The sequence below is a fragment of the Lonchura striata genome, chromosome 4 (genome assembly GCF_046129695.1).
Source record: "Lonchura striata isolate bLonStr1 chromosome 4, bLonStr1.mat, whole genome shotgun sequence".
NCBI classification, from domain to species: domain Eukaryota; kingdom Metazoa; phylum Chordata; class Aves; order Passeriformes; family Estrildidae; genus Lonchura; species Lonchura striata.
This window is the reverse complement of record NC_134606.1, coordinates 64262773-64280678: the sequence shown is the minus strand read 5'-3', so window position 1 is coordinate 64280678 and position 17906 is coordinate 64262773. Positions and strand designations below refer to the sequence as shown.

Below are 17906 nucleotides of genomic sequence, written 5' to 3'. Positions count from 1 at the left end.
TTTGCTTCTGCCTGTCAGGATTTTTGTGTTTCACATATTTTTATCTCTTTGGTTAGCATATTTTTCTGGTAAAAAATGTCCTTTGCATTCCTTGAGTAGAGGAGGAGTTGTATGTCCAGAGCCAGTTCAGACTTTGTGGCACTCAGAACTGGATTGCCGGCTTTGAGACCACACTGGAGCAGGTCAAGAGGAGTGGAAAAAATGTCTCAATGTTATGATTGCACAAGCAGGGGCAAATGGTTTCTTGGAGCCTGGATGTCTATGAATGAACCACCTGAAGGTGCTAATGCAGGTTGTCTCCTTTCTAACATAATACCTGCATAGAGCCCTGTACTTCAGTCTTCACTGTAACTGATGATTAGGGGTAATGAAACATGGCAAGATTGATTTTCTGGAATGACCATTCCTCATCTCATAAAGCAGAAAGGTTTCTTTTACACATAAAGAGTTGTTTGATCCTTAATCCTGCAATAGCAATATATTTCTGCCTTGCATGAATTATTAAAAACCTTTTTTTGGTGTAAATATTGGGGTTTTTTTGCAACCTAAGCAGATACCATGGAGCAAGTTTGAGGTACGGAGTTTTCCACTTTCTTTGATGGCTAGCAAACCTAAATTGGTTTTTAGAGATCAGATCTGTGTTTATATGAAGATGAGGTGGTTTAAGACTTTGCATTGAAATCAGAGATGAAGGTCTGTAGAACTCAGTAGTCAGATACGATATTTCAGGTAGCCTTAGGGTTGGTTGGATGGTATTTCTTGGTCTTGTGAAGAGATGAAGTACCATCTGTTACAGATACCTCAAAGATGAGGTTTTCTGCTTCTCCTAGCTGGATACAATATTAATTATGTTCCATTTGGCTTCTGAAAAATGAAAATTACTCATTCAGTTCCCTTGACATTTTTAAAAAGCTGCTTTTAAACAAGTGGTGGATTTAGCTATTCAAATGTTTACAATAGCAGATTTACCTTTTGGTTTTCAGGATTGTGTGTGATAGTTCGAGACAAAATAAGAATTCATTTTTCATTTTAGTTGAAAAAGATGTAAAGTGTGGAAAGGCAGACACCTTAAATCAATGTGTCTCCAGTCTAAATAGCTTGTATTTGAGCTTTCTGGCAGTTAACTTTTTCAGCATTTTCAATTCTTTAACTTGGTTATCAGTTTATTACTGAGCTGAGAAAATGGAAGTCCTTAAGTCTTGTTAAAGGCTTCCTTAAAGAAAAACAGTACTGAGAATTGGGTTCATGGTGATGACAGATCATAATGAGTGCTAAATAAAGATGTAGGAAGTGGAATTATCATCATCCAACCAAAAATCACATTCTAGATGCAGTGTGGACAGATTTGTTCCTTGTAGGAAAAGGTGTCACACATTTGCTTCCTTATGCACTGTCTCATCTTTACTCTCTGTAAAAGTAACTTGTAGTTCCCTTCTGTTTCATCAAGGTGTGAGTTTTGTACACCATCCCCAGATGTCTGTGGGCAGTGATTGCAATCACATCCTTTGCCTCCACATGTGAATGGGTAGTCCTTCATGCCAGGTCACTCTTGTTCTGTGCTATTGCTCTGAACAATGGTGTTGAAGCAGGCTCTTTGGTCCCAAGGGCAGTCTGGATTGTGAGACTGCACTCGAGATATCAAAGTTGTCTGTGCTTTTCTTGCACAGAGATGGCAACGAAGAAAAGTTATACAACTTCAGCTGCAGTTTGGTGAAGTACTACACACTATTTTCAGCTGGAGTAGGATTTAATACTTTAGTTCACAGGCTTTATTTTTTGGAGATGGCAGAAGAAGTGTTTGTAGCCTGGAAATATTTTGTAATAGTAGTGCAAGAGTGCAAGTAATTCTGGGAAATGTGGTTATTAAAGCACTAGAAAAGGCAGTGACAGAGTTATCTTCTAGATAAAAGCTTTACATGGTATGTCAAAAAAAGTAGGCTATTTGCAGAAGTCAAAAGCAGTACTTTATTTTCTTATTTGAACAAAATTAAGTGTAAAAAGTTGATATAACTAAAGGTAATTTTCATTTAAGTTATACTAAGTAAGAATATGTGCGTTATTAGTCTTTAGCAAGACAGGTCTTGTTCATCTCTGCAGCATAGGTCAAAAGTATCACTGTTATTTAATAGTAGTCCTTTTACACTGAATATAAAAGATTAACCTTCAGGAGGGTACAAACCACAGGAAATCTACTCTATCAGCACTTGCTATTATGTGTCATTATCATGAATAATTTGTGGGAAATTGAAGAAGACTGATAATCCATGTTTTATCTTTATCTTTCTGAATAAACAGTTAATAAAGTTCTTCATATTTGTTGAAGTACTAGGAGTTTCTGTTTTTGCAGAAATTTCAAGGCATTAAAGTCAGATTGAGCATAAGAATAGCATTTCTAATATTGCAAATATCAGAGAAATTTTATCTTTAGCTGTCATCTGACCGGAGTTCAGAGAAAAACATGTCCTGAGTAAGGATAGCAAGGCTTTTTTGTATGTTTGTTTCTTAGAGGTGTTAAAGCAAAAGATAGCTGCATTGAATTCTCAGGTTTGGATACTATCCTGTGGACTGAGACACCTCTGTAAGCAGTTCTTCAGCCTGTAGAAACAGACCAGTATTAGCTCTTCTGTTCATCTAAAAATGTCAGGATTGTTTTCAGGTGGTAACATAAGGCTGCTCAAGATAAATTTTGGATTTTTTCAGTGCAAAGGAGGAAAAAAGCCAAATCATACACACAAAAGTGATAACTTTGAACTAATAGTGTGACCTTGCATATCCTTGCCTGTGCGCCTTCCGTAACTTCCTTAATGATACTTAGCAATACTTAAAAGGTGGAGTGGGAGTTGGTGGTGTTTTCGTGCTGGGAAGATTTCTTAATGAAATAGTTCTGTTTTAGCCAGATGACTGGATGTTTAACAAGAGGAAATCATAGTATGGGAATAGGCACTTTTATTACTGGGGCAGAAATGAGATTTACTTCAGGCTCTCTCTTACCAGGCAACATTCCCCAAATGCACGTGTGCCAGTTCAGTCTGTCCGGGAGAGCTCATGGCATCCTTTTCAGCAACACAGCTTGCTTGTGCATGATTTTATTTGTGCGTGAGTAGTTGCTTTGTGTTTGGTGGCAGGACTGGTGAAGGGAATGGGACTGGGAGGAAGTAGTTGCATTCCTCACTTCCCCCCCTACTGATGGTTTTGTCTGCAAAGAGAATTTTTAATTCCTGCTCAGTTCTAAGCAAAATGGATGCGTATCTAGCCAGTAACAGCTCTTTATTGTTTCCTTTGAAGGCCAGACAATGACCTTTTGAATAGTGCATATTGATGATCATCTTCAGAATGTTAGTACCCACTACATGGGTAGGGAACCTGAAATTCAGGAAAGAAGCAACAGACCTAGTGGGGAGGGAATTAGCAGGTATGGAATTTACTGATCCTGATGGATTTCTGTGATTGAGTATAGCAAGAAGACTTCAATTTCATTTACCTGTGATAGTTGGGGTGGAGGTGTATACTAGTGTCCCATTATAATCTGCAAAGAAAGAAGCCGATTCCTGTTTCACTGTTAAGCTGCTAATGTAATAACAATGTAGTGCCTGGAGAAACAGGCACTTGTGGCTGTAATTACTAAGCAGTTAATTACCTAGCTGCTTATTTAAATAACATCCTTTTGGAACTAGATGCAGAGCTTGTTCTTACAATAGCTGTTGTGAAGATGAGTGTGTCTCATGCAGATCCTGTCTACTTTTTTTTCTTCACAAATATTTTGGTAGCTGTAGTAGTATTACCCATAGATTATCATACCCTAACTCATGTTAGTGATAATGTGTGTGTGTGTGTGTTGTGTTTTTCTTGTAGTGTCTGTGTATGAGCTTTGTAAGTTGTTGGTATTTTCTGTAATGTAATTTAAGATCATTTTTCCAACAGCTTCCACTAACAGTAGAAAACACTTTAAAATATTTTGAAGGGTATAAATTAGCTCTTACACTAACTAGTGTGAAACTTCTGGAGAATCTCAAGGGTTCATCTTGTGGGATTCCCGTGTAAATTTAACAGAAAAGTGAAGGACCTTGGTGAATGTCTTTATATCAGAGCTGTTCAAATGAGTCAGCCTTGCTTATGTTAATGGGGAAATATGCAGACATATGACAGCCTGTGGAAAAAAATAAAGGGCAGTTTTTAAAGTGAGGATGCTTTTGCTGTGCTTTCACTGCTTGATTCATTTCTCCTCACATGGAGATTCTTCTGCTTCTACTGCTAAGAGAAAACTGTAATGTTTATTATAAGAGCAGTGGTTTTATTGTGCATGTTTGTAATCTACTCATCAAGTGTCTTATTTTAGTCTTGGTCCATACAGAACATGATGCTCTGCAACTGCCATTAACTCATATTTTTAGCTCTAGTAGCAGAAGTTGGGTGCAATAGGCTGAAATGCTTCAGCCCTCCTGATAAACTACGTGCCTGTCGCAGTGGGGCTGTATCACAGAACTTCCATTTGCCTAGTTTGCTCTTTCAGAATAACTTCTGACTTCTTTCTGAGTTTAAAACGATGGAATGTCCAACTCACAGGTTCCCTACGAAGAGTGTGCCTGCTCAGACCTGCTAGGGGGAGAAACTCATCAGGGCTGTGTAGTAAAGAATGTGGGGCAGCTGTGGGATGTGTGTGGCAGAAGAGGGAATGCGAGGCAGGGAAGAGATTCCTGTGCTGAGAACAAGTTTCTGTCCTTGCCACTTCCACAAAACTCTTCCTGAGTTTTTTGGAGCTGCCATCTAATTGCATCTGGGTGCACTGGGTGTTTAGCTCTGAGATCACAAGCTGAGAGGGGAAGGACATCAGCTGGTCTCTAAGGGACACAACGCAAGAAAGCAGAAAGATTCAAGATTGCAAGATTGAAGGATTAGCTGCTCACCAAAGCATGTTCAAATAGATACCATATTACTAAACATCATCAATTTTAGCATAAGGGAGGATGTGTGTTCATTTTGTGGGTATTGAGGCTGTGTCAGTGCCTGTGCTGTGGGGCATATCTGTTAAAGGAAATTGGTTTATTAGTTGTGATGCATTCTGATCCCTGAGGAAATGCACTGCTGGGTGTGCAGAGCAGCCTTTCAGTCCAGGTTGTAGGAACCAAGGTGTACCAGCATACTCAGAGGGGCGAAGTAACAAAATACCAACCAGCTGCTCATGAAGCATCTCCTGAGAGAGGCGGGAGGCTGTTTGGGGACTATAGGAAGTGAGTATGCAATTTAAGACTACTGCATGTGCAGAGCCAGGCCAAATTCAAGATCTACCATCATTTACAAGACCAGCATTCCCTAACTTTTGAGTTTGCTTGTCTTAATTACTGTGCAGGGTGCTTGATTGTCATATGCTGTAAACAAGCAGTTGTGAGCAGGTGAAGTGGCTGTTACTGAAAATACTGGAATCTTTTAATTTTTGACATTAAGGGTCTGCCAGGTCTTAATGCTGAATTCAAGTCACATGTGGTGGTTGCAGCTGACTGAGGATTATTCAGATGCTTTCATTTAGAATAGGAACTCCCTTTTTTCTAGATACTTTTTGTTTATAGTGAAAGGTTTAGGTGTACTGCTTACTCTTCTGCAGGCCCAATTCTAAACAAGGAAAAGATCAGTCAAAATATTTGTACAAGACAAAGTAGCAATATAGCACTGTTCTTTCATTGTTCACTTTCACATATCTAAGATTTGGTCCTAATGCTGGAGGTCCCAGAGCCAACAGCTCTCTTTCCTTAGATAATCTATGCTGTGATAATCAGAGAAAACATCACTGGATTTGGGCAGGCAAAAATAAATCACAGAAATTCTTTCAGCTTTTATGTACAATATATTTCAGATGACATTGCCTGGAGCCCACGCTAGCATTTTTTCTAGTAAGAGAGAAACACAGTAGGAGGCAACTCTGGAATAATTCTGGAAGTAGTATCTACTTTGGAATTTGGTTACTTCTGGAGAGGAAAAAAAAAAAAGTAGTTAATTGGTATTAATTGGTATTACATCCTCTCCTCCCCTCCCCTCATTTATGTTGAATACCTGCTTGTAGTGGGGAATAGACAGGAGGGACCATGACTGTGTTGAGGAAGTGAGGACTATTGTAATTGTTCTCTGCATTTGTCATCCCTTGGGGTTAACTCCCCTGGTGGAGGTAAATAGATCACAGCTGCAAAACGCCATTCCAGTAGGCTATTTTACACTAGGAAAACAGTGTGTAACATTTATTTTAGACTTCTCTGACTGTACAAAACTTATCTGATCTATAATTAGAAGTGTGTGGTTGAACCAGTGTAAATTTCTGTATTAGGTGTGTGCTTAGGTTGAATAAAGCAATAGAATTTAAAAGAAAAATTTGCCACACAAGCAGAAGTCCACAGCAGTCCTGGATCTGATGACAGTATGAATTTTGGGTGGGTATATAAGTTCTCAATCTTTTGTGAATCATAAAAAGAAATTTAAAATATTGTCTTTAAAAGATTTTGTTGAAAAGAAGATGCAGACTTTTTTCCTGCTGCTTCATCAGTAAAGGTTTGGGTCTTTGAGGTCAGATGTAGTGTTCTATTAGTCTACCTGCTACAGCAAGAGAAGTATCCTTAAACTGAAGAGTTTTGGAAAAGCTATGGGTTTCTGGAGGAAGCTGTGTTTTATTTTTAGCTGTGTGATTAATGCTGATTCGAAGTCTTACCCATGTTATTTTTTAGGAATTATATACTAAAAGACAACACTCAGTTCTATCTAATTTTTCCTCATTTGTGAAAAGCCAGTGCACATTTCCAGCATGGACTTGGAGTTGCTGGCTTCTAACTCAGCTTAGCTTTTTTGATGACTTCTCATTTAATGAATTATTTTTTACATGGTACTAAAATATTCATTAGCTTTATTTCCTAATGTTTTACTATATGTTAGTAAAATACTTTATGGAAACATTTTATGAACATGTTCCAGAAAGGTATCTCTTTATTGGGTTAGAGAGAGAATATTTTTATTTTATTAATGCTTCTTATTGGTAGTTAATTGCCTTCACTTTTACAATCATAGCTCCAGTTTGTCATTGGTGTTATTTTCCTGGCTTTAGCATCCAGCTACAGTCTTTCATCACAACTTAATCTTTGGGTTGGAGTTCTTCAGTAATGTCTACTTTCCTTTCATTACTCTATTTATAGCACCTTTGAAATCTTCACTTTTCTTTTTATTAATTGACCCTTTGTGGTAACCTCTCTTTTTGATAATTTAAATAATAAGTTCTTTAAGTTTCTTGCTGCAAGGCATTTTCTACTCTTGAATAATTTTTACAGCTGTTACTGACCTTTGGTTTTTCAGCTGCATTTAAGCAGTGAGATGTAGGCAATGCAATTCTGTGGAGTATGGAGTGAACCACCATTTTTGGTGGTTTTTACTTTATATATGGAGCAGAAACTGTTTTCCATGTATTCCCTTTGCTCCTTCCCTAATGTGAACATGGTTGTGAGGTTAGTCCATTTTGCTGCAGTGTCTGATTGATTACATCTGTTTAGGGATTTATCTGTTCTGACCCTCGCACATCTCATGCAAGGTCCTGCCTGATAGACTTCAGTTGCACAGCTGGAAGACTTGGTCCATGTTTTGAAGACTGAGGTGTTATTCTGCAGAGCCAGTAACTGAGGGCTGAGATGAACAATAGCTCCAGTGGATAGCTTTGTCTCCTTCCCACAGGAAAGTTGGGAAAAAAATCTATGCTTGTCTCTTTATAAAGCTGATGTCTGAGAGAGTTGGAATGTCTTGTGTGATTAGATTTTAAAGTACTGTTTTTATTCTAGAATTAATTTGAGAATATTTTGCATTATGTAGGTAACACTGTTGTAAATGCTGTGGGATGTGCGCCAAAGGATCATAAAACTCATCCAATAAAAAGTACCAAAGCATTTTGCAATGTTCAAAGCCTGGCCAGCCATGCTTTCTGCTGGAGAATATCAGATGTTTGCTCTTTCAAGTTGTTGGCTTTAAATTCTCCTAATCAATGCCTGGCATGTAAAATTAGCTAATGCTCTTAACTCCAGTGTGGTACTTATTGTGAGAGAGGGTGCTATGTATTTGAAGGCTTTGGTGGAGTAATGCCTCAGTTTCTTGTACTCAGCAAGTTCCTTTTCCTTTCTGAACAGGATACAAGGGAGCTTCCAAAAGTCAGCCAAGATGAATATGGTGAAGAGGATCATGGGCCGGCCCCGGCAGGAAGACTGCAGCCCCCAGGACAACGCGCTGGGCCTGATGCATCTGCGGCGCCTCTTCACAGAGCTTTGTCATCCTCCACGGCACATGACCCAGAAAGAGCAGGAAGAAAAGCTTTACATGATGTTACCTGTGTTCAACAGGGTGAGCCGGGCAATTTGCAAGAACTGTTTTCTTTATTTGGATTGTTTGCTCATATTTTGTATTCCCAAGACGTTTTGGTTCTAGCATAACAGGTTTTCTCCCATTGGCATCCTTTCAATTTTCCCCTTCTCCTCACACAGTTTTGTGTTAGGGGATAAACTTACCTTTGGAGATTTCCTTTTCTTATCACTTTTTCTCAAGAGCAATCCACAGATGCATGTAGACTGACAGCTTTTGTGCAGTTCACTGCAGCTCACTGCTATTACAGTCATCTAATTTCCAACCTAAACTTTGTGAGCAAGTTTATACCCACTTTTTTGTGTGACAGTACTCTCCTTGAGTCTAAATAGCTCTTCTCTCTTCTTTGCATTTATTGTACTGATGCATATCTAGAGATAGTAATCATAATATGTCCTGTCAACTTGGTTTTTTCTAGGCTACATGAGCTGAACAATTTTAATTTCTCATATGATATATTCTCATAGGCCTTTTTATATGTATTGAGCCTGAATCTCCCTTCATGGATAAGGGAGATTTTGAACAAGCAATGTGTAGGGCATGTATAATAGCCACTTTTACTGTAGCATTCATATTTCACTACTCCCTTGTACTTAGGCAGAGATTTTGTTTTGAGGCAGAACTATGGCAACTGTTGCTGGAATTAATAGGAACTAAATCCTCCTGATGTTTTATGTCAGTCAGTTACCCCGCCAGGTTATTGTGAATAATAATTTTGACAGTAGTTTTAGGGTTGTGAAAGACCAGTAGGTACACATCTAGCTTTCTGGTTTTTTCCCCACTGTATGCTCTTACTCTTTACTTCTTGAGTGATAAATTTGTGCTTGTATATGCTACCTCACAGAACTGGTATAATCCAAAAACTAAAAAGATGTTTTGTTGAAAGTATGTCTTGTGAAGGTGTTAGACACTGAGCTGCTTGCTTGCTTGTGCTGGTTTTGCTGGGATAGAGTTAATTTTCTTTTGTAGCTAATGTGGGCTGTGTTTTGGATTTATGCTGGAAATAATGCTAGCAATATGGGGATGTTTCAGTTACTGCTGAGCAGTGCTTACTCAGAGGCAAGGCCTTTCTGCCTGCTCACCCCACTCTACCAGTGAAGAGGCTGGGAGTGCAAATGGAACTGGGAGGAGACCCCCAGCTGACCCAGTGGCTATCCCCCACATACGATGTCAGGCTCAGCATATAAAACAGGGGCAAGAAGGAGAGGGAAGTGGAGGGGATGTTCAAAGTGATTTGTCTTCCCAGGTCAGTGTTAATCATGATGGTGCCCTGCTGTCTTGGAGAAGGCTGGGCACACTTGCATGTGGAAAGCAGTTAATGAATTCCTTGTTTTCCTTTGCTTGCTTGCATGGCTTTTGCTTTCCCTATGAAACTGTCTTTATCTCAACTCATTAGTTTTCTACCTTTCAACTTGCTGTTTCTCTGCCCTGTTCTACCTGAGAGCAATGAGCTGGTGTGTCCTTGGCTTCCAGTAGAGGTTAAACTACAACAATGCTGTGTAGAAAAATTAATCCTAGTCAAGACATAGTATTACTAGGATTTTCAGTCTACTAGGTAGTGTGCTTTAGTGGATGGATCACTTGAATGCCATTCTGTTGCCATAGGTCTTATTTTTGCTGTAACCTGTTGTGTGAGTTTGGGAGAAGGAAGCTCAGTTCCTATGCCTTCTCTTTAATTTATCTTCTTAGATTATATGCCTTTTAGTTATGGGGTTTCTTGATTTGTTTTTACAAATTAGCACAGTAGAATCTTAACCTTCCTGGGCTCAAGGCAAGATTATTTTGTTGCAGTTATGCTTAGAAATCTCTCTCTGGTCGTTACATGACGCTAATTCTTCTGGAAAACAGAATGCCCCCATTTGAGCTTCTTCAGCACTTAACTCTCATGTGCAGGTGGAGAAGAATTTTTTCTTAGCCTTTGTGTTAACAACTGGCAGAAGCATTACATCTGTAGAAATTACGCTGGTGATACTGTTTTTAAGTAGAACTAGTGTAGCAATGCATGTATAGCAGTCTAAGGAAGGACGTCAATTATATTTCTGAGCTGAAAAAAAACAGCTAAGTTTTAATTTCTCCGTTGTTCTGCATTTTTTCTTTTTTTTTTTTTTTTTCTTAATACTCATCCCCCCCACCCTTTATACCACTGGCTTTGTCCTAATTCTCAGCTCCTCCTCTGCACTCTGCTGAAGCACAGTTGAAGTTACTTCATGTCTTTGCACCACTTGTTCTAACTGTCCTTCATTCAGCTCATGTGCTAAAGCATTCTGAAAACCAAATCAGTAGCCCCAAGTTTTCTTTTTACTTTGTGAAAATCAGCTCTTGTATAAGTAATCTCAGGTACCATTTATATTCTTGAACAGATTGATGGTTTCTGTGATTTCTATTTGTATGAATGCATCTTAGCTACTCTTTTCCTCAGTTTTCCCCTTTTTTGTAGTAGCTTTTTCTTCCCCAGGTTTCCCATGTCTCTTTTCTATTCTTTGCAGAATCCATCTAGTTTTGTCTATGGGCTCTTTTCTCTGAATCCTAGAGACTCTGTTGTACCCTTCCTTACTGAAGTGAACTTGGTGCTGAAGGCACATTTTTATGTGTTTGGCAGATGTTTTGTTTTTCAGTCCTACTTCTGGCTATTTTATTCCTCTTTCCTCATTTTCCCCCCATCAGTTTCCTTGTTTAGTTTTAACATCACTGTCCTCAAACTCTACCTGCTTTGAGCTTGTGAGGTTCTTCGAGCTGTCCTTCATGCCACAAATACAGGCTCTTGCCAGATGTTGTCACTTCAGTTTTCAGTCTTGAAAATCTGGATCATAGCTTGACATATTGAGGAAAGCAGGTATTGTTTCTGCTCTTTCACTTCCTTTCTTACAGACCTTGATAACTATTATAAGTCATTGATGAACTGAGATAGTGTAACCCAAACTAAACTGATTTTTCCTGATCAGTCAGATCTCATCCTGTCTCTGTTATAGGGGGATTTTTTCCTTGCATTTCATATATAAATGCATTCTTGTTTTCCTCTATTCAAGAGGCTGAGCAATTGTGATGCCATCTATTTCTACTTCCACTGTTTATCTCTTCAGATTCCTGGTCAGTGCTGTCTTCTTCTTTTGATATTCACATACAGTGTCTGTTGTGGCTTCCTCAGTGGCTTCCTCAGTCTTCTGGAGTGCCAACTCTTAATGGTGCAGCTTGTTTTGGAACAATCCTACTACCTTAGGAATGCTGCAGGTCACAGCAAGATGAACTCTGATTGGAATAAAAATAGTACAAGAAAAAAAAAAAACCTCATTTTCTAAAGAGTCTTGGAAGAGATTTTCAGTGGCAGATCTGGTAAATCTTGGTTCACTCTAAAATTCTGACACAGCTTTTCTCTGAGAAGGGACACTTTTGCTGTCAGGAAAAAGGAAAACATTATTAGCAGTTCCTTTCTAAAATTCTTCTTGTTTCTCAAACATAATCCTTAGCTGCAGAAGTTTTAAATGATCAGTTAATAACTTTGTTCAAATGCAGACTCTTGAATCCATCCATCAGTTACTTTACATGATTGTCTTTATTCTGTCAAAGATTTTGAAGTGTGATAGGGTACTTTTTCTGTTACTGCTTAAGCAAAGATTGATGATGGTGTATTATAAAAGCATTTTCTGTTATAAGATTAGGATGTTTGTGTTAGAGGAGAAACTCAAACAAATTGTGAAGCTCAGTTCAAATGTTCTGTGCTGTCCCTTTATGTGTAGTCCAGAATGTCTCTTATACCAGAGTGCCGAGCTGTTGGAAGTGGGAGCTGCATGTGTTTGGCTGGAATCTGTGTGTGTGTGTGTGTGTGCACAAAATGCAGTAGGGAGTCCTGGAAGAAGCACTATTTTTGCTGAGTGTGGAGATCTACAGTGAAGAAGGTAACTCTGCTTCCCAGAGGCATCCAAGTAGCCAGCAGCTGGCAGTCAGTTAAATAACGAGAGTATCCAGGAGCTCTTGAGGCTTTCTTGCTTAGCCATGGGGTTGAGTTTTTTCCTTTCATCAGAAGTATCTCAAGTTTTGTGGGAAAGTCATCTTCATTTCCTTTTTATTTTTTTTTTATTTTGAGGATTATTAATCAGTAAATTCAGCAGAGCTAAAGCATTCTTAAGTTTGGTTTATAGATAGAGCATGTCCCAGACTTGCTGTGGATAAAACCATCTTGCTATTTCTGGTAACAAGTGGGTTTACAGACCATTTCTTTTTCTTTATTGTTCAGGGAGGCTTATGATGCATCACATAGTAATGAAAAGCTAAATTAGTGCATAATTAACAAAAGATTGGCCCCTTGGAAGAGTACTCAAAAAGTTCCTTTCAGAATTCAGTGAGTTTGTGGAAGCACTGCTTTACCACAGTGGTGGCAATGCTTGTGCAGCGTGTGAGAAAAGTGGATGGAATGATGAAGAGGCTGGTTTTGACTAAATGGTACCTTGTTACATTATCTTGAAAGAGCCTTGCTTTTCTATATTAAAAAGACAATTTACTGCTAAAATATGTAGCATCCTGTCCCTGGTTTTTACTACCACTTTTAATCTAAGGGTATGTAAATATCCAGTGGAGATGTTTATTCTACATAGTGCAAACTTGGTTGTGGGGCACCTAATTAAATCCACGTGACCTCAGTAAACTTTTTACTGTAACTTTGAGTTCTCTGTGTTTCCTTGCAACTGCTAACAAATCTGAGCAAGCTCAGGACAGGTAACAGGGCCAATAGTTTTCCCTCTTGACTTGATGTGTGTGAAAGAGCTTTAAGCAATTAGTGACGACAAGATGCTAATGTGCATTCTGGTCTAGATAATCTTACTTACCTTATGTGAGCATGCAAACCTCAAGGCCCTCTTCCCTTCTTACAGCTTTGTGGAGACAACTGCAAAAGGAGGTCTTGTGAAATATTTAGGGAAACTTGGATTGTCTGTACTAGGCATGTTGTGTAGTCTATAATTCAAATGCGGGGTGTTTTTCTTGGTCTGCAGAAAACAGTTGTCTGCCTGTACTGTCTGGTCTCCAATTTGCTTGCTTTAATGATAATGGTACCTGCCTTAATGATAATGGTGATTTCCAGCATGAGAAATACTTATGCCTTTGGTGAAAATTATTTTTATTTTGAGTAAGCTGAGTGTTCCATTTCAATGTTGTATTTCTGACTCCATTTCATCATGACTTTGCAACTCAACTAAGCAGGAAAAATATTTTTGGCTGTTTTGTGATGTGCCAGAGCAACTGATACTAAGGGAGGTAAGAAGTCAAACTTCGACAAAGGTTATTCTTTCCTTCTGCCTTTTAAGTCTTCTTCAATGACTTAGGGGTTCCAAGGTTAGCTGGCACTACAATTACCTTGCATCCCTGTTGGCTGTAATCATGGATGAATGTCCCTGGACTTGAGAATGGCCTCAGCCAAGTATGTCAGCAGTTCAGCTGTAATGGGGTAACTGGGTCACCCAGAGAAGGGAGACAGGGGTGAAGCAGCTGTTGAGTTCAAATCAACTGTACTGTTGTAGAACACATCCTCCTTCTGGGAGGTCAGTGTAACCTGTTGAACTTAGGTTTTGCTAGAAAAATACTGTCATCTTTTATGCTCATCAGGGATGCTACTGAAGGTTACATAAATATCTGTAATGGAGGAAAATTTTAAAAAGCTGAGACTGTTCAGGTGTTGAGCAGGCTATTCTGTTTCTTCAGCACTAACACAAGTGATGATTTCATAATTGAGATTGCATGCTTTGTTTGCTAATGTATACCATGGGTTTATTGTGACCATTTAGTGCAAGTTTTACATTAGAAATGTGGATAAAGACTCTGTTTTTTTGTGCAGTCTTGAATGAAAAGTAAATTACTGCAGCAACTAGCTAATCCATTTTGAGATTGTCTTCCACAGCTTCGTGTAATACCACAGAGTTCACACATTTTTCCCTGTTATATGTGATCTAATACATTATTTAATAACAAAATCAATGCTTAATCATGAAGAATAAGTTTCTAGAATTAAGTGACAATTTCTAAAAAAAAAAAGCCTGCTGTTATGTTCAGAAGGATCTCAAAAGAGGAGAGTAAGTCCTTGGGATATCAGCAACATGGGAGACTTCCTGGTATTGTGAGTTTATTGAAAAAGGACATAACAGGGCAGTTCTAATTCTTAGTCCTTTTAAAAGACTTTACACATGTCCGTATATTTAGTAGATAGTAAAGGAGTTAATCTTAAAAACAGAAGTCCTGTTGGAGAATTTGGTCTGGTACCTGTTCTTTACCCCATTCAGTGCAATCTCAGTCTTTTGGAGTTCTGCAGGGTTTTCATCTTGCAAGGAAACTTATAACTCTCTTTTCCCCTCCATTCATCAGATTTTACCTCCCTGAATGAGATCTGAATTCCAACCCTGAACATATTTTAGAGCATGCACCCAGTGCAGTGATGAATGCTGCAGCATGTAAAGAAAAACTTGTAATCTCCATAGCAATACTTCTTCACAAAGGAACGTGGTAGTTTGTAGTGATCCTTGTAAACTGAATTATTTTAATGCATCCATTTTTCTCTTGGTTTAGGTGTTTGGAAATGCTCCTCCAAGTACTATGACAGAAAAATTTTCTGACCTCCTGCAGTTTACTACTCAAGTGTCACGATTGATGGTGACTGAAATTCGACGGAGAGCATCAAATAAATCCACAGGTATTGCATGGGGCACAAGGGCGGCCTTTTCCACATCTGTGCATCGTGATTTTCAGATCAGTCAGAATACTAAGAGCTGCCATTCACAGCAACTGTGCAGGCTCAGAAACTGAATTTTTAGCAATGAAAATGTGATGTTTTTTGTTCCTTCTGACTGAGAGAGAGAGGAGGAGGAAGAGGTTAGAGGTTTCCTCCCTGAGTTGTGGAGAAAGCTGAGTTCCACAAAATTTCTCCACAAAATGAGAGAGAGGTGTGAACTGAGTTGCATGACCTACTAGGAGAAGGAGGCCGAGAGCATGCATGTGAACAGCTGCTGTATCTTGCCTGAGGTGCCTGTTGGTGATGTGTTGTGTCACTTGGATATGTTAACATTCCAAAGCTATGCATTTTAAATTAGCTGCTGGCCAGGAAGCTAACAAGATGTGAAAATACAGGAAGTCCCACATTAGGACCAACTCTGCTAGCTCTAGAAAAATGTCAGTGGACTGTTCTGATTCTTTTCTGATTATTAAATGTCAGGGTGAGATTTGGTTCTGTTGACCACTGAATGTGTCAGAACCTGATGTTGTATTGGCAGTTGCATAACTGAGGACAATGCACCAAGAAGGCAGTTTCATTACCTTTCCTCTTAGACTTCTTTTTCTGAATAGGAGTGCTTCTAAGAAGTATCAAGTCTTTGCCTACTAGATAATTTTAAGATCTGTGCTGTGTTCTCAGTTTGGATTTGGTGGTAAATGAGGACTGGAAAAGGCTCTGAATATTATTGTGCAGGAAGTCAAAAGTCACAATCTGTGCCAATTACAATATATTTCCATTTTAAGTAGTGTCTAACAGTGAAGCAGTGAAACATTACAGATGGCTAAACAGATACTATAGACAAAACCTGTCCTCTATGGGTAAATAGGTGCAAAATGTCTTTTGAGTATTAGGGGGAAATAAGTGTGCAACAGCCATGCTGGCAGAATGGAGGTATTCACCTGACCTTTTTTCCCCGGGAACATCTGTTATGTCTGCTAGTCAGTTGGATTCTGTGGGGAATAACCATTTTTGTGTGTTACTTCAGCCATATCTCTGCTTATTGCTCCAAGATAATCCAGTTCTTAAAACCTCACAAGTCAAAGGTAAATTTTTGTTGATGGTGGTATTTTGGGATATTTTTCATGTTTTCCACCCCATGTGGAAACTTGACCACAATGACTAAAAAGACCGTTCGGTGCTCTTCTAAGCTTTAATGTAACGAATGCCAATGTTTCTATTAAAACAGAAAGCAGTCATTTTTCCTCTGTTATCAGGATTGCTGTTACTCTGGTCAGTAAACCCTTTTTAGACCTCAAGAAAGCCTGATGGGTCCATGTTGTGCAGTTGCATTGCGACTCTCTTGGTGGGACCAGTGTGTTGACTCTCCAGAAATAACCAATTAACATGCTATTAAAACTCAGTTTTTAGACTTCTGTGTTAGTGATTAGAGCTAGATGCACACTTCCTGTGATGCTGATTTAAAAAAATAGAAATTAATGGCTTTTTAGAATATGCTTTATGTTAAAGACCTCATACTGTGTCTGTGGATTGTGAAGACTTCTTGCATAATTTTTTTTAGAACTTCCATTATTTTTGTGTCTCAAACAAAAAGATATAACATGTATTAATAGCTGCTGACAGGTAATTATCTCCTAGCATGTTTTTAAAAGTAAAAAACTTCAGTAGCAACAACATACAGGAAATGTCTCTTGTAGTATCCAAGTGCAAATTCTTGATGATGTGAAGTGGTCCATGTAAGTCAAGAAAATAGCTGAGCCTGTGTTAGAGACAAGCTTTCCATACAATCAAAAGTCAACTTTCAATAGTTAATGACAGGGAAGAAATTTTGCAATAACTTGATTTCTATAAATGTGTTGACAGTATTTTGCAGTGGGGAATGTGGTATGGTTAAATCTTGCCTGTGAGTATGTTGGTAGTTTGTTTTTTTGTTGGTTTGTTTGTTTTGGTTTTGTTGTTGTTGCTTTTGTTTTGTTTTTGTTTTTTTTTTTTTGTTTTTGCTTTTATTTTTTTTTCCTACTCCATCAGATAATGGAACACAGGGCAATTATTTTCATCAGGCCTTTGAATATTTATGCTAATAGCTATGTGAGTAATGCGTGCCATGGCGGAGGCATATCTCAGTTATTCTTGGCAGACTGTAGTAGTTTCCTCAGAACAGTGTTTTGTGATTCAGTAGTAACTGTGCCAGCACCCTGTCTTAAGTGGTCTCTGAACATTGCCATTGTAGTTGTGTGTTCAGCTACATTTCAACTGCCTTATTTCTCTGGTAGGGATAGTGAAAAGTGAAGCAGTTAAATCTGAGTTAAATTATCTTGCAGCTTTCAGTCTTTGCTGTACAACAGGGATGATTTTCTGGTGACAGCAGTATCTATTTATGAGGATTAGTGAATACTTTCCCTTGTCATGGACTTTCTAGTCTGTTTAGAAGGTGGTGGGGTCATGGGTGAGATAGCTCTATATACTTGAGATTTTTAGCTGCCACATTTGTCACAAATAAGTCAAATTTTGTGTCTGAATTGATCAAAAAGTTGTGGTAGTACTATGTAGAATATATGTTCAAACATCTATTTTCTAGTATAGTCTCAATTCTGAAACGAACTTTTCTTTTGGGAGCGAGTGCATCTGGCTCAGAGCTGGAAAAGACTTCTGAAAAAAGGGACAGGCACAGCTGAAAATTGATAGAACTGATGTGGCTACTAATGGCTACTTTGTCAGGAGAGGAAGCAACACTTTAATATAATGAGTTTTTCTAAAGGCATTCTCTGGGTGGAGTTGGTGGTTCTGTGATTTTGCAGCTATTCCAACAGCATGTCTTTAAATT

The 17906-nt window shown here is 38.6% G+C and overlaps 1 protein-coding gene across 9 annotated transcripts in view; it reads left to right on the top strand.

Moving 5' to 3' along the window:
• Positions 1-17906, top strand: part of WDFY3 (WD repeat and FYVE domain containing 3) — a 152163-nt gene that overhangs the window by 41914 nt on the left and 92343 nt on the right. For all 9 annotated transcript variants that reach the window (XM_077783021.1, XM_077783020.1, XM_021541464.3 and 6 more), the window contains 2 exons: positions 8145-8355; positions 14923-15046. In XM_077783021.1, the coding sequence (XP_077639147.1) occupies positions 8176-8355; positions 14923-15046 (304 nt within the window). In that variant the 5' untranslated portion in view covers positions 8145-8175. The remainder of the gene's footprint in view (positions 1-8144; positions 8356-14922; positions 15047-17906) is intronic.